Genomic DNA, 16,979 nt, shown 5'->3' with positions numbered 1-16,979 from the left:
TCTGTTATCCAGTGTGTGTTGGCTCTGTTTCACAAGAATTCCCTGGGACATTTCATGCAGACCCATTCCATGCAGCTCCTCATAAAAGAAACAGTTGGATCTTTCTGTAAAGTCATCTGCCCAACTCTGCTGTGCAAAAGCACAGGGACTCCTGTGAAAAACCTGATGTAGATGCAGAGAATGTTTAAAGGCCTGAAGTGTCTTGACCTTGCTGTAATCAACAAATATCTGTCTTATTAATGGACATGAGATTATTTTCACAATCATGAAGACCCACTGTGGCTTTTAGTATCTTGAATTACTTGAATGAACATTAGCCCACATGAATCTGATGGTGAACACCAGGTTAACGCTGGAAGTCTATCTGTTCTTCAGATAAAAATGTAATACCCAAGTTTAAATTAACGTAGGAGCTGTTTAAAAACCAAACCTACTTTGGCATCTTCTATTAACACTTCAGTAGGCTTTCATTCTTCATTTTACCTGAGACTAGATATTCTCTAGGGCCTGGATTATTTCTATAGGGCCTTGCACTGTCCTTTTCTCAGTTGAGCCACAGGCATTAATATAAGACACATTGTAACTAATAATAGGCAATTCTGATAAACAAATTTTGTTGTTTCTCATCTAGATCTGTCAATTAAATCTACTGCAAAGGCAAGAAAAGCAAAGAATCTAGCTATGAAATTTCCTTTTCTTAATGAGGCATTTAAATAGCATCTCACATTTGTTCTCTGATTGTTTACATAAGATGTCATTTGTGATGCATTGTTAGAGCCCTGTAAATCCCAGCTGGGAACAATATCCCAGAGAGCAGAGAGGGACAGTTCTGCTTCAAGCTACATCTCAATAGATTCGCTGCCTTTTCTTTTATTATGTTACTCATCTGAAATGATATCTGTAATCCTGCTAATGAAATGCAGTAACATCAGATGCAGCGGCTGCCAAAAGAAAGAGAAATAATGTGAATTTCCATTAAAGTTTTTGAGCTCATCTTCACTTTTTCTATTGCTGGTTTAAATATTGCTGTTTTTTCTGAAGGTCATCTTATTTCTATGAGCATTTAATGGACAGCCTGGCTTTTGTGTTTTAGACACCTTACTCCCTCCGGTTCAATAGGTCATTAGGCATATATTTAAGTCATTCTTTGTCCCAAATGTTTCTTACGGGATCACAGCCAAAACAGACAAAAGGTCCCAAGGTGGATGAAAGGCAGGTTAATTATTCTTATTTTATAGATGAGAAAATGAAGCTCAAAAGGGAGAAAGTGTCTAGCACACAACTCACCCCAGTCAATAGCGTGACTCCCACTGCTTTTGAATCAAGTCTTAAAGACCTAAGTGTTAAACATCACATTCATTTCAGTGTGAATCAGGAGACTCCAAAAATCCCAGTTGGCCCTCTGGCTTTTATTGTTATCTGTAGAAGACCAAAACTCTTTAAAAATCTGACCCTAAAAGTCTTGCTTAAGTTCCTATGTTACTAAGTGCACTGCTTCTAAATCAGCTGGGTGAGCCAAACCTCAACCATAGTTTCCTAATTTAGTACATAATGAAAATATTCATTGTAACCACATGTACATTTCAGAAAGCAAAACTCCAGGGATATCTGATCAGATGCTTTTCAGACTGATTTAATATTTCTTTCTCCACAACTTATAATGAGATTCAAACGCTCAGCAAAAGTGAACTGCAAGTGCCTAGTGAACTAGTCTAGTGCTTGCTCATCATTAAGTCCAATAGTTGGGAGCAAGAAGTCAGACATGAGCACCCCAGCTAGAAATGTCCAAATGCAAGTTCTGGGCTTTAGCAGTGTCAACAAGAGACACATGAGTCAGGGCTCGAATGGGAGCTTTATGACCACAGCTCAGGATGCAAAATAGTGTCTGTGAAGTGCACGGTGCTTCTGGAGGGCTACCTGATGGCTACACCACTGTGATTGCAGCTGGAGCACTTCCTGCATTGTCTGTCCCTTTTGAAAATTGGCCAGAATTGGTTTTCTGTAATTCCAACACAGAACGTGGGAGAAAAAAAAGAGAGATTTTTAGTCACTTTGAAGATGAAAATCATGAGGCTAACTCAGTTGGACTTCTTCTTTCTTTTAACTGTGTTAAGTCAATGATGTCATTCTCATTTCCTGACTGGTAATTACAAAAGAAGTGAAAGTATTTCCAGCTTTCACAGGTATGCTTCAATTATTTTGACAGCTAAGCCGTAAACTCAAATTACGCAAATCTGTACCAGCAGACAGACTCTTGTATTTTGTATAGAGAGATTTGCACAGATATGCCACAAATAAGCTGAGAGGAGGTCATCCTCCTGATACTTCTTCCTGCACAGATCAGAAGTGAAGCTGACTGGACAGGCTGGCCTTGTGGTTGAAGCAGCATGCCAAGGCAAGAATTTAGGTCTCTGTTCTGACACGCATGTGCTGCAGAGGCAGGAAGCAATTTACTCACGGATTAGATCTCTGATTGTGAGCTGGGGAGGAAGATGGTAGTGACTGGTTTGAGTTTTGTGGCAGGAGCTGTTGCTTTGTGCTTAGCCTTGCAAAACAAAAAGAGTTTAAGTATATACAAGCCTCACTGTGGCAGTAACAAGAAATTCAAGGAGTTTCTAGTAAACCGAGTAGTGTTGACAGGCATAGAGAAGTAAAAAGAGCTTAGGATTGTGTCATTTGAGGGATACTGAAATTCATCGTAAACTAGTCTTCTATTGCTATCTGCCGTGTGACTAAGACAAAAGAAAAATAAATTATAAATATAAGACAAAATAAATATCATCATGTTTCCTCCTAACCTAGTCATTTTCACTTACAAAGTCAACACAGATGAATGAGCAATTTACCCAGATGAAATCACTGTACTTCTTAGTTCCCATTTGCAATAACTGCCTGTCCCTAGTGATTTGCCTTCATTGTTAATTTCCAATTGAATTGTTATGAATGCAGAGAGGGGAAAATTTATTGAAAACAATAGTTGGAAGTGACTGCCAACCCAATGCGCTCTGCAAATCTGCGCTGGAGACGTAATGCTGGGCCTATGAGTTCTGCAGTCAGACAGCCTGCACAGCAGGGTATTGCCTGTCCCTTTGAAAACTCATTCATATATGGATTCGAGCTGTGACTCTGGGCTAGCATGAACTACTTAGGATAAAAACAGGGAGGAAGGAGTTTGAGATTTGTTAAAAACCACAGAGTTTCCAGCTGCCTTTCTGTCCAGGGAGTGCATCCAGCTCAAGGCAACTCATGGCAGGATCAGGTTGTCGCCCTCTTTCCAAAATTTTGGTTTTTCAAAGCCTGATCTCCTAATATAGGTCAGAAGAAAGACCCCTCTGGAAGGCTCTATGCCCTAGATATAACTTATTTGGGTCTCTTCAGTTTGTGAGACACATGAAGGGCTCCTGGTTGATTGACAGGCCAAGACTATGAAGTCAGCTTGGGAGAGCCATAAATAGCATAATTCAGCTTCTCTGAGTCCCCAGCAGGTGTATTCATCAGGCACATGAGTCTCTCCAGGCATCAAAATTGACAGATTTCATTAACTTTCTTCAACCTGAGAATCCAGCTGTAATAGTGTGGAGAAATCAGAGGAACTGCAGGTTCTCAGCACGACTGTGTTATCAGACAGCCCTGATTATACAGAGCCAGTAGGCAAGGCACTGGCTTAGCAGTCACCGTTCTCCCTGGTACTGCTCTTAATGACTAATCCCCACAGCATCCTTTCTCACCTCTCTGAGCCTTGCAGTTTAACATCGCAGCCAGCCTCTAGAAGGGAATTACATGATGCAGTACGAACAGTCATCTTTTCCAGCAACAGCTCTACATCTGGCTCTTGCCTTTTAGCACAGGCCTGGCAAAATATGGAGTTATTCCTTAAGCCCTTGTTCTTGGAATTGTGCTTCTAGCTCTTAGATGTCATTAAGAACAGGAAAGTTGCAGATTCGGAGCGTGAAAATCCTTAGCAGACTTTTTGGAAAGGAGAAAAGAAAGAGGACCTCCTCCGCTAAAGGATTAGTTTTAGTACCTCATGTGCCTTAAGCTCCTCTCACAAGGCTTGCCTTGTGATTTCTAAGCAATGAGAGATTCTTCTCCTTGCTCTTCACCAGGCTAGCTTGGCTTCCACTGGTCTGTGTTTTCTAGATCTGCTTCAGGGTTTTGGGTGAACAATAACCTGTTGGTTTTAAAATGCTGCTCTCCTTCCAGCTGCTCAGCACTGGCTGAGCTGAGCACTACTGACAGGCAACTGGGGGGAGAAGTGAGCTGGAGGCAGTCACAGGTCATTTTGAGAACGGAAGGACAGAGAATATGCAGAGGCCTCCCACACAGCTGGAAAAGAATTGTGTGATATGGTACTTCTGCTTATGTTTGTCCTCTGAGATGGTAAGGTATCTCCTTGCATTAGGCAATAGAGATCTTATTCAAGGCACTTGGAAGTCAGTGGAAGTGTTTGATAGACTTAGTGAAATGGCGTGTTGGAAGGGCCTGCACAGAAGCCTCTGATCTTGCTTTTGTGCAGGGAGTCAGATGGGGTACGCTCTGACCAGGTGGTCTGGAGGGTGATGACATCTAAGGTGCTGCCTGTTCTCCTGTGGCTTCTGGGGAACATGCAGGATGACAGCAGTAGGTAAAACCTGGCAGATGAATGCATCCTAACACACTGCCCTACAGCCTGTAAGGAGGAGGCTAAAAGAAAGATTGGTCCCCACCGTGAAGAAGGAACTGCACTGTCTTTCTCCTTGTCCTCTCTCTAGAGGAAAGCAACAGAAAATATCTCAGTGGTTTTCCAGGGAACATAGCTCTTCGGATCGCTATAGAAATACCTATAAGAAGCAGTTGGAAGATGGTATAGCAGACTTCTAAAGTTTCATAGTGTCCAGAAATGATGCTATTTATTCTTGAGTGCCATCTACTGACAATTTCTTAATGATTTACTTTCATTGACATTGCTTATTTTAAATACCCTATGTAACTTCTGTTAGTTTAGATGGGGGGCCTGCAATTTTGGAGCTGAAGGATAAGGAGTTAATATTTTATTGGGACAGCTGGAAGCTTGTAATGTTCCTTATTCCTTGAGCACCTCATTCCCCTCTGCAGACTGGGACATGATGCATGTGACGTTTTCAGTCCTCTCTTCAACTTCCCTTTTTCCTTCCACCCATTGCCAGGCTTCTTCCCATCTGCCCTTCCTTCCCTGCCTGCTCCTTCCACCTAGAGGGCAATTTCTGGCCTCCCTAAGCTCACTCTTCTGACTTCAAATAGTAGCTCTAGTTGTGCTGCCTCCTTGTGCAGGAGGTTGCATCCATAAGTTTGTTACAGTATTGCTAAGATCTTATTTCCCCCTCTCCTTTCTGTTCTTCCTCTTCTTTCAAGAGCTTTTTCAGCAACTTTTGTGCAGTAACCTTGAAAATATTTAATGATCACTGACTCCACTATATTACCTGTCCTAGAGGTATTTTATTTTAGTTATGTGATACTTGAATTAGCATTATTATTACAGTTTTTCATTTTCTATCTGTGAGATTTCCTCCCCCACCAGTCCAATACATTTTGCAAAGATAAAAATAAATTAAAGGTGAAGAGTTATGGCCAAGGACAAGAGCTTGCGCAGTTTAGCCTACAAGGTATTTCTTTCCCCATTGAAAACATAATCTTTATAGATAAAGAAAACGTCAGGTACCTAATTCATTATAAGCAACTGAGAAAATGGGACAAAAGGCTTCCTTCTTATACACTTAGTTTTTGGCTTGGTTTCACCTCTGCCACCTAGCCAAAGGAATGAGGAAAATAGTAGTAAAGTCACCTAGTGCACAGCACCAATTTGAAGCTTTTTTGACTACTTAGATAGTACAGTGTGATGGCCAGTAACACCCAGGCACTCAGCTGCCACTCAATTTCAGACAGAAAACATCAAGCAGGAGACATTTGTATGATGCCACTCTAGAAGATGTATTTTTTTTCTCAACATACTTACATCATGGAACTCCTTCTCAGAGGATTTTGCTGAGGTCAAAACTGTAAGTAGGCTTAAAAAGGATTAGACAGATTCATGGTGGGCAGGTGTGATGTTTGCTATTAAGCGTGACAGCCTGGATCTGACATCTGTTACAGAAAGCCCCTGTAGAGCTGATGGCTGGAAGGCTGCAACAGGGGAACTGCTGTTTTGTGCTGACCCTGGTTGGTACTGCCAGGCCCTGCCAGGGGCTATGGCAACCAGAGGCTGATTCAAAACAGCGGTCTTCAGTCTGGAGAAAGCCTTTGAATTCCCATGGAAATGGCAGTTTGCCTTAATTGGTTATTCTCTACTACAAGCTCATAGATCCCCGAATCGCCAGTGATAAAACTAGGATTGCCCCCCTGCACTCAGTGCCACAGAAAGCACAGGGTTAGGCTTTGCCAGGGTTGTTTCAGTAGAGACAGTTTTGCTGAAGTGAGGGCTGAGGAGTATTTCAGTATTTGTTCCTGGACTTCTAAGTCCATATTCTGCCTTTCATATAAACACAGATCCAAACCAGTGTTTGACTGACTTAGAAACTACTGAGCAGTAACATGTTATGTGTCACTTGCATCCCATTTCCTTTATTTTAACGATTAACAGCCTTCTGTGCTGCAATTCATAATTCAGTCTTTTTCCTCCCTTCTTGAATCAGGCAGTGAAAACTGATCAGTGACAGAGATGATGCTTGTGAAATTGCTGCACAGGGGTTCCCCTCACTGAAGGGCTGACAAGATACCAGCTGAGGAGAAGGCTTAATTGCATGGGTGATCAAAGGAGAATGTATGAAGACAGGGAGACTGTAACGGGGTGTGCGTAGGAGTGTGTTTCAGCAAGAGATTATAGGGGAACACATGAATCTGGCACACACAAAATGACAGAAATGAATGCATGAGCTAGTACAAAATAGCATGCTAACCAAAGGCATCCACAAATTGGCTTCAGCCCCTTCTCAGCTCTTGCCTAAAAGAATTGTATTCTGTAAGCTGTCATCCTCCAAACTATATGAAGAGAAAAAAGGGAAGGTTTGTTCTTTGCAAGTGGGAAAGGAGGAGGAGGGGGGAACCTCATGAGACAACAACATCCAAGCTGAACTGGAAAAGAGAGATCAAAGCAATGAGCTGGAATGGGAAGAAAGGACTCAGGACACTGACGCTTTGTACTCCTGGGAATGGTGGGAATTGAACTAAAAAATTGAAGACTGAAAAAGCATTGAAGGCACATGCCAGCCCTTCCATGTGCTGTGAAACCCTGTACTGTCAGAGTTTTGGTTCACAATTTGTATCATGCTTTGTTGTATTGCTTACTGTCTTCCTTTATATTCAGCTCCGCTTACATCACTGGGAATATTTGAGGAGTAAGGTACCTCTAAATATGAAAACAGGTGCCATTTAAATGGCTTATACACAGACTTGTGCCATTTTAGCCCAAATCCATTAAAAACCTAATTACAGTTAAATTGGCATAAACCTCTGTGCCAGTGATCTTCAACTGATTTAAGCTGCATCAATATAAATCCAGTTTCAATTGATTTAAGAGAGTCTAGGCAGAAATGCACTGCATTTCACAAACTGATGGGAGGACATACTGTTATTGAAATATTAAAACTTATGCACTCAGTTTTTTCATATTCAGCTGTGAGGTTTTTGAACTTTTACCATTTTGCATTTTGCAAGCCCTTATAGGGATTGAAAACAAGTAGTTTTGGAGCAGTCAGGTCAATAGCCTTTTGCTTCATCAACTGAACCTTTGTGCAACCACAGAAGCCTTCAGCTTTGGTGTTTTATAAAATTCTAAGGACAGAGGAGAAGCATAGTATTTCTTCTGCTTACCCTACTCTGAACTCAATATTAGTGTCTGACCAAAGGCTTTTTTTGCAAAACGCATCTAGCCTTTAGTTGAATACACCCTTTTTTGTAAAAATAATGAAAGCCCATCATCTAAGTTGCTTACTCCAACAGTAAACCATCCTTCCTCTTGGAACCAAATACCTCATTCCTAATTTGAGTTTCTCTGGCCTTCACTTCCAACCCTCAACTCTTGTTGCATCTTTTTCTACTCAACTAAACACCTTTGCAGTTCTAAGAAGTTCAGTTCAAGTTAATAGGCCTTGCATAGACCTGCACATCTCAAATGTGGGTGACGCTCAAGGTTACCAGTCCTCATCACAAGTAGCACTTTACTTCCCACAGGCAGGAGTGACAGAAACATTTCTCAGTCTAGGAGCAAGGGTGGCACAGTTAGGATCTCTACAAACACAGATACAGCAGTATTTTAGCATTTCAGAACTCAAGGCACACTATACACACATATATGTCCTGTAGGTTTCAGGTACATTTGGCTCCACTCCCCAAAATCCTGACCAGCAATTCAGTGGACCAGCATAACAGTAAATGACATCAAACTTTGGCGCTCGGCTGCTTTCATTGCTCTTTCTCCCACCTTTCCAAGCACCTCCCTCTAGTAAGAGCTGGAAGCGTGTGGCTAGGAGGAGGCAGAAAGGAAGCATCCAGCAAAACTGCTCTGTTCTCTGGCAGGAAGAAAAGAGGGATTTTCAAGTATGATTGCTCTCATCTCTTCTCATTTACAAGGTCCATATCTGCAGTCTGTATGTGCAAAAATCACCCTCTCCCCCACTATTTTCTCCCCTCCTCAGGGATATGAAAAACAAAAAAAGTGGTACTGAAAGAAAGGGAGGTTGCCCTGACCATTAAGGAACTAGACATGGCTGAGTCAGTTGAGAAGTCTGTCAGATTGCCTGCACGTTCCCAGACAAGTCATTTAATCACTCTGTGCTCGAGTTGCCCACTACAGTAGTTATTTGGTCTACACGGTCTGTTTATGGCCAGCTTGAAGCAGTCTAATGTTATCGAAGCTTATCTAATATAACACTGTGAGGACAAGTGCAGTTGTGGTCTTGAATTGACACTGTGTAATGTTAAAAAGAGGATAGAGAAGTATTGTCCCACATGGGCTGGCAGTGAGAAATTATGCAGTCCTCTCCTTCTAGCCTCTCACATTTGCGATAGCTACAGTAGAGCCTTAGTCCAAACACTGCTCTTATTCAGCACTGGAGCTGTCAAGCCAGTCTCGGCTTTCGTGCAAGATATCATGAAAAATAAATTTGACAATTTCTCCAAGCTGAAAGGCCTCTAACCATGCTCCAGCCTGCTAGCCATAGTACTTACATGCTTTGTGAAACTTGTGTTTCACGTCAAGAAGGGTAGATGATGGAGGTACCTGAAAAAGAAAACAAAATGCATGCAGATTAATTTTTCTGTCTTTTTCACTCTGGGATCCCTTCTCCCCTCCTCTAATGAAGAGATGATTTGATTTGCCTGCAAGTTCCTTAGGCAATAATGAAGCAAATCAGCAAATTTGCTCTCATATGTTGATATGTTATTAAGGATTGTCCACATTTGATTTACACACTACCTAGGCCACCTCTTCTTGGCCAATGGAAGGGTAAAATCCCAAAGGTCAAGAGGGAAAGCTGCTGACCCTGCTTGAGGCAATAGCTGCCCCCAAGATCAAACTAGTGGGACAACTTGAAGGGTTAGCTTTAAAGTTAGGTTCAGGCATGCTGGGACCTGGCTCTTAGAGACATGAAAGGGTTTTCCTGAGGGGCTAGTAGCAAAGGTGGCAGGTTCTGTCCTTGCCTGAAATGAGTTTGCTTCTGCTTGCTGTTGTTCATGTGCACTGAAGCAATTCAGGTGTCACAGTGTTAGATGGTAGTCTGGAGGCCTTTTAGGCTCTATATTATTATGTATATTGATTTCTTAATACATTTTGTTCAAAGTATCTGAGAAACACAGAATTTACTAGAGCAAAAGACTTAGAAGTACCTTGCATTTACAAGGAAAGGCAATGGAACACTTCAGGAAGTAGTATGTTGAACTTGAGATTGAGGTAGCAAGAGGCAAGGGTCTGGTCTCAACAAGACCATCCCTTTGCAGTTGACACTGATTTAATATTCTGTATTGTTCACTTAAGCACAGAGACTGAGAAATAAATTGAACTGTGTCTTAACCATGGGGATCTGCTTTGGCTCTAGCAAGAGACCTCATCGCTGCAGTCAGACAGCAAAATGCAGAAAAACACCTTCCCTGGAGACTTTAGGCACCTGCGCAGCATAGGTTAATACCAGTATGAAGTGGTGGTGACATAGCAAAACCTTGAGGAACAGCAGAATTTCTTTGGGCTGAAGTAGAGAAACAGCCATGGCACCATTTTCCCTGGCTGGGCACTCATCACCTGGTTCACTCCAGCTTCCCTCAGTCTAACCAGAACGCGGCAGTTTCCTGACGTATCCTCCTTGGCAGTTACACAGGAACCCAACAGTTTTGCTGTGCAGAAGCTTGTCTGTCTCTTCCCGCCTAAAGATTTCTGTGGGGTTTGCTGGGCAATCCAATTCCTCTTTCATTGCATTAGTTAGAACTCATACACTTAAGCATTAATCGACTTACTGAGCCTTGCTTGGATCTTGGCACCATCTTTAGCCTGTAGCCCCACTTCTTCCAAATATGATTAGTGATATTTATCTATCTATCTATTTTACTTATTAGTGATATTAGTGAATTGTGACAGTAACCATGCATAAAAAATAGAGAACAACATAAGAAATTCTGTTAGTAGAGATCAGTCAGCACCTTAACATAGGTTGTTTTTGTGAAAAGACTGAGTCTGGAGAAATACTCATGTAAGAAAATAAAATTGCTGAGTCAAAAGCAACAGATCAGTACAGAAAGAAAAGTTTTGCTTTTATATAATTTGATACCCCATGCAAATACACAATATACATGTCATTACTGCTTGGGAGTAAGTCAACTTGTTTCCGGTAATAATATGAACAGGCAGAGAGCTCAATAGAGATTTCAGTGATCTGAAGCTGTAAAATGATACCTGTGCTAACTGGTATGTAAAGTTCAGATTTTTCCTAGCTTTTTCTTTGGGTTTAGATGAGAATGCTTTCTTTTCCACAGTTACAGAGGGTTTTACTGGGCGCTGGAAAAGTCCTTATTTGCAGAAACTGCTCTAAGTGAACCTCTACATAAACCCTGACTTGTCTCTCTGATGCACCTGCTAAGTGATGCCAACTCCACCCAAATCAGTAGCTGGACTGCTTGAAACCAAAGACGTACCCTTTCCCCCTCCCCATCACCAAGATCTGTGTTGCACCCAAACCATGTTGAACAGTACTGGGCCAGGACAGGGACATTGCCCTTGGAGTTCCTGAAGCCAGCTGCCTCCTTTTTCTTCCCAGCTACAGGGAACAATAGAAGTAGCCATCTTATCTTTCTCAATTCAAAAAGGAAAGAAAACATTTTAGCTGTATTCATTGCACTGAAGTCATTCCACACAACATCCAGAACAGCACATCTTCCATAGTCTACACGTGCCTTTTCTTGTAATGTGTACAACCACTGTGGACTTGAATATGGGAGATGATAGTGGTGGTGGGGGGGTGTTTATGTTTTCAAAACCTCTAAAAATATCTGAAATTGCTTTCTCCTACCTTGCAATATCACACCTGTGAGGTCTGGAGCCCAGAATCCATCAGATATGGATGCAAGTGCTGTTAGCTGGCAACGACCACATGGCACACAAGACTGCAGACCAAAACGTGTCATGTGTCCTAGCGCAGGGCAGGTGTACAGGTTTTCAGAGCTGGCATTGCCAGCTCAAGGACGGGGATGGTCTTTTCCCATGTGATGGAGGATCATCTGGCTTTCTAAATACAGTATAAGCAGCGTTACTGCAGGGCCTGCATCCCTACAGGAGATCAGCATCTCACCATGCCAGGTTCTGGGAAACAGTAGCCAGGAGAGCTGACCATCTGATTAAGTCCAGGGAAGCTGAAAGACTGTTAAGCTGAGCATGCTCACAGAGCAGCGCTAGCTCAAAACAGAGCCCATGGTCTCCCTCTCCTGCACTCCTGAGTATGTGTCAACTTCAGGGAAGCGTTGTTTTCAATCAGTGCAAAATTTCTAGTCCAGCCCTTCTTAGCAACTCTACCTTTACATCCTTCTCCCATTTTTCAACCTGAGGCTTTCAGTGCTTTCTCCCCTCTAAATCCTGCTATGCCAGCCATGGGATTCATATCACCTAATTTTAGCTATCAAAAAATTAGTCTAAGCTTGTGGTTTAGGTCTACCTATAGAACCATTCACATGCCTTAGGCGTTTAAAAGTTACAAAGTGCCTGCCAGGATCTGTGCTTACAATGGCCTGCTGCAGCAGAGGAACCGGTGATTGTATCCATGTGGTGTGATGCGAACCATCGTGCATCACCTCCCCTACATCCAGAGCTGGTGCTTGAACCGCGTAGCCGCAGCTGAAGAGGACTGTGCTCTGTACGACACCTATGAGAGAGGCAGAGCTCATTAGCAAGAGCACTGCTGTGCCGAGTACATCCAAGCTGCTTTAGGCTGGTTTAAATCCTGCCAGCTCAGGCCCAGGCAGAGAATGTTCTTGGTTGGTTAGCTGCAGTCTGGCAGCTCTGCATGGCACCACGCTCTACGGGCTGCGTGTGCCCAGGGGCAGCCTGGAGCACGCATCCAGCCAGGAGGGCAGGAAGACATTTGTTTTATGGGCCAGCTGGCTTAGAGAAGGACCCTTCCATTTGAAACAAACTACAGAGATCGCAAGTTGAAAAATAACACAAATACTTTCCTCTTCAGAACGGGCTATGACATAGAGGAATCGCAGTGCCCTTTCCCAGGCAGAATAATGAGGCTATAGCCACAAAAGAATGAAATACATTTTTTTATGATCTTGATAATTCTGTGTCCTTTTTTTTAAAGACCTCATAAAACAACCGGTGAAGTTATAGATTCTAATATCGATCAATGTGAAGATGGATGCCGAGACATCAGCTTACTACTAAGAGTGTCCTCTTCGTAGACCATTAATTATCTTTTGTTCTTTTCATTGTACATCAATATGAGCTAAAGAATTGTAAGGACTGGAACAGCATCTGCTCTTATTACCCTTCGTGCTAACTGAATAAAACACCCTGGAACATTTCACTGTAATTATTAGTCTTGCTCTCCTTTTATTCTTTTAAATTATTTCTGAAAGTGTTATAACCTTCCTTTTCCTCTATTTCAGCACTTTTCAAATACGCAAAGGGAAAACAGAGTGAAAGACCACCCTTGGTTTATTTAAAACAAGATGGATTTCATTGTAAAACCACCTCTTACTTGGCACATATCTTCTATGTCTGATGGTCAAGCCAGTTTTCCCTCTAACTTCTTAACCTATAGTCTAACACCAGATTTTAAATATAGTTAACTTTCTAGTAAGTTGCTATCGTGTGTAAGATTCGAGACCACTTTTTCTTCATAAAAAAAAGTTATGAAGAAATGCAGATTTTACAGATGTGGGTTGCATTCATTACACTTTTCATTCAGAAAAGGATGATTTTAAAACCTCAAATCCTGTTTTTCCTGTACCTTCATAGCAAAAATACTAATACTTTTACTTTTCCATTCGAGGCAACTTTTCATATTTTAGGAATTCAAGAATGAAAGGACCTTCTGGGTCATCCATTCCAGTTCTAGCCATCCTTTATGCAGCAATGCACAAAGCATCACATTTCTTTTTAAGATTTGATATACCATGTTAGTAACTTAGGCTATGACTCAAGGAAGAGCACTAAGTGGAAGATATTATGGGAACTTAATATTGCCTTTTGTGAGTGCAAGCTAATCAGATAGTTATCCACTTTCATACCTCTTTCACATTTCTAAGTCAAGGAATTATAACAAATCTGGTGATCTGTATGTAATTGCATCACACAGTTCTTGCACTAAAGAATTATTTTAGGGGTTAGAGGTTAGCAGAATGTCAATAAGAATTTGAATAATAGAATTTTAGCAAATAAGTGATCTTTCATTCAACATTTCCCTTTGAATATTTTTTCTCTTTGTGACATGTGAGTACCACTGCACTGGTGAGTCACCTACTTTCCAACAGGGAGTCATTTTCCATAATTGCAGAAATCCAGAAATTCTGCCACTCCAGTTGCTCATTAACCACACACGGCCCCATCTTCAGACAGGGTAAATTTGTTCAAAAGGGTGACATCACCTTATTGCAGCTGAGGATCTGGCCCCAAAACAGATAACCAGCTAATGGGAAAGCCAGGTAATTTCCAAATTCAGCACTCAACAAATACTTCATCATTACTGCTTTTGCACCCGGTCCTTGCTTTGGGACCATGCTGTATTATTAGAAATCAGCAGCATTTCACAGAAAGATAATCAGGAAAACACCTGTTCTAATTGATCTCCATGTTTTGTGAATTTGGCTTCTAGATCAGATTACTTTTTCTTATTGCTAATTTTCAAAGACAGTATTAAAAACTGGGTACTGTTTTACTGTAACCTCCCTCAGTGTTTCCCACACTGCTCTCTTGTTAGCCTGGTGAACGAGTGTGCTGGTCATATCTAAAGAGATATAAATAGATGAGCCCAGCGTGGAAATGTCATAGAAGTAACTACATATAGACAAGTGTTGTCAGCAACTACACAAAGGCTTTATATGGAATTTAACATTTTACTCAGTAGACTGCAGTGAACTGCCTACTAAAGAGCTAGCTCTGATCTCAAGCTAGTCTTTCCAGAAACTGGAGATATTCAGAACTGTGGTTTTAGCTCAAGTCAGTTCCAGTATACGTGAGTAGGGGGCTGTGATACTTAGTAATCTCCTAGATCATTCTGTGGTCACATGAACTTTGGCATATGAGATAATCCAACTGACTAATATTCCCAGTAACCACAGGTCAAATTATCTAAGAATACACATAACCACATGCTTACCGGGTGCAGTCATGTCAATTTACACGAGCCAAGTTTGTCTCTAAAGATGTTATATTGTTTTTGTACTGCTAGCTGGGTACTTACACAATAAAAATCCTCTCCCTTTGCAAGACATTTTCTGAAAAAGTGTCAGACACCAGAAAAAGCTTTTTCTTCCTCTGCTAAAGATGAGAGTGGAAGTAAAGAGAATGCAATCCATTAGCAGACAAAAGGCGTGCAGGCCATCCCTCAATTTACAGAATTCAGCACTGTCACCTATTTCTGAGCAAATCTGACTAGAATTGGCATGCCTCCGTGCCTTCTGACCTTTTGTTAAAGGGAACCGAATAAGGTTGCTGTATTCACCTTGAGTTTAACAGCAGAACCAGTCAGGAAGCCTCTGTCACAACGCTTTTCTACCAGGAAAATGGAATTGGTCTGGGAAAACTCTGGATGTGTAAGTTTGTATTGACTTCACATTTTAAAAATGAAATAGAAAATGGGTTTTTTTAAAATCCTGCTTCAGGAACATGCTGAAGATTCATTTCGTTGTGCTATTTTTGTTTCTTTTATTTCTCATCAGCATGGAACTTTCATTACTTTTGCATTATTTTATGACACATCAATCATGATAGTGTAAAATAATATAACACATGGCTCTCATGCCATGGAAAATAACCCAATAGGAAATAATATTCAAATAAATGCACTATTGTAAAATAAATTGCACTCGAAATGAAATATTTATTGTGTCATAACAGATTGAAATATTCCAAAATTAATTTGTAATACAATCTTTCCCAAATTCTACCTCATCAAAAATTCAAGACTCATTTGTTTTCACTGTAATTTGCAAAGAGAACAACATTTGGGATATGCACTTAAAAAAACCAAACAAACAAAAAAACCCCAACCCTAATTTTGACCAGTTCTTCTCAAGAAGAAGGTGGGGGTTAGAGTTTTGTTTGGATTTTGATTGCCACTCCTAGCAGAGATTAAGCATATAGTTTAGCTGTGAAATCTCTCTGAATTTGTCTTCCCTTTTCTATCAAATGGCTGTTGAGATTTCTGCTTGCTTTTTTATACTTATGCAAACTGCTAGCATTTAAAATCAATCAGTGCACCCAAGAAACTCAATCAATACTTAGCACAGGATGGTCACAAACTATTTGGGGGACTGTATGAAAACAAAAAGCAAGAGTGAGATCAACTGACTCAAAATTCACAGGAGACCATGTATTGGCAAAAGAAGTGGTTCTATGAGTAGAAAGGCTATCAAAGCCTTACTTTCTACTAATAAAGGACCCCAAAGCCTTTTCCAGCTGCCCCATATCCCTTCCCTGTCTCCTGTGACTTTTCCACTGGGCAAGAAACTGGGGCTGTTTTGCTACCATGCACTTGCTGATTGCCCAGTCAGAATGTGAACATTGAACTGAGAGCTGGCTACTGGTGTACAGCAGGGGTGAAGGCTGCACTCTGCCTGTGCTCCCTGCTCTGAAACACTATGCTACCCAGCCACCAGTTTCCATTAGACAAGCAGGAACTAAGTAATCTTTTGAGCCTTTTTCTTCCTCTTTCAGATGTATTTGAATTTGGCCAGTAGGTCCAAAGTTATGTTGGGGAGAGCAGGCAGGGAAAGATGGAGAGACAGCAAGCGCCCTGTGGTCCATGAGGGGAAGTATGAAGCTGAGAAGCAGAAAGGAATGGGAAACAAGGGTGATTATGAGACAACATCAGGTCAGTTAGAAATCTAAGTACTTTTCACAATACCAAGTGCAATGAAGAGATGCTTGCTGTACTTCTGGTACTGATTCTCTGACTGCCACAATTTGTTCTCTTGCAGTACAAGAGCTGTATATATTAAAAAAGGAAAGCATGCATTTTAAGGACTTTTTAAAATCCAGAATTGTTTAAACATAGGCAGATACGTTATAGTGATAGCATTAATATATTCTGTTAGATATTATAGATCTATTACTACATGGCTCAGGTATTTTGTGAAGAATCACAGGTCTGATTTCAGAAAGAACCTGAAGCATGTTCTGATGGACCAATAAATCATGGTCAGGAGTATTTTAATGCTACAATAATGCCTCTATGAGATGCCATTATACACCTAAATTTCCATCATGGGTTGTGCTGATTAACCATTAGACTAATAAAACACCTACAGCTCCCTATGGTCTT

General features: G+C 41.2%; 1 protein-coding gene across 1 annotated transcript in view; it reads right to left on the bottom strand.

The window, feature by feature from the left end:
* The window catches only part of TECRL (trans-2,3-enoyl-CoA reductase like), a 69,536-nt gene that overhangs the window by 45,336 nt on the left and 7,221 nt on the right, over window positions 1-16,979 (bottom strand). Inside the window, exon 2 of the mRNA XM_072862493.1 lies at window positions 9,181-9,232. Within this exon, the coding sequence (XP_072718594.1) occupies window positions 9,181-9,232 (52 nt within the window). The remainder of the gene's footprint in view (window positions 1-9,180; window positions 9,233-16,979) is intronic.

Source organism: Ciconia boyciana, chromosome 5, assembly GCF_034638445.1.
Source record: "Ciconia boyciana chromosome 5, ASM3463844v1, whole genome shotgun sequence".
In the NCBI taxonomy this organism is placed as follows: Eukaryota; Metazoa; Chordata; class Aves; order Ciconiiformes; family Ciconiidae; genus Ciconia; species Ciconia boyciana.
Note: the sequence above shows the minus strand (reverse complement) of the source record. Positions and strands in the feature narration are given on the sequence as shown.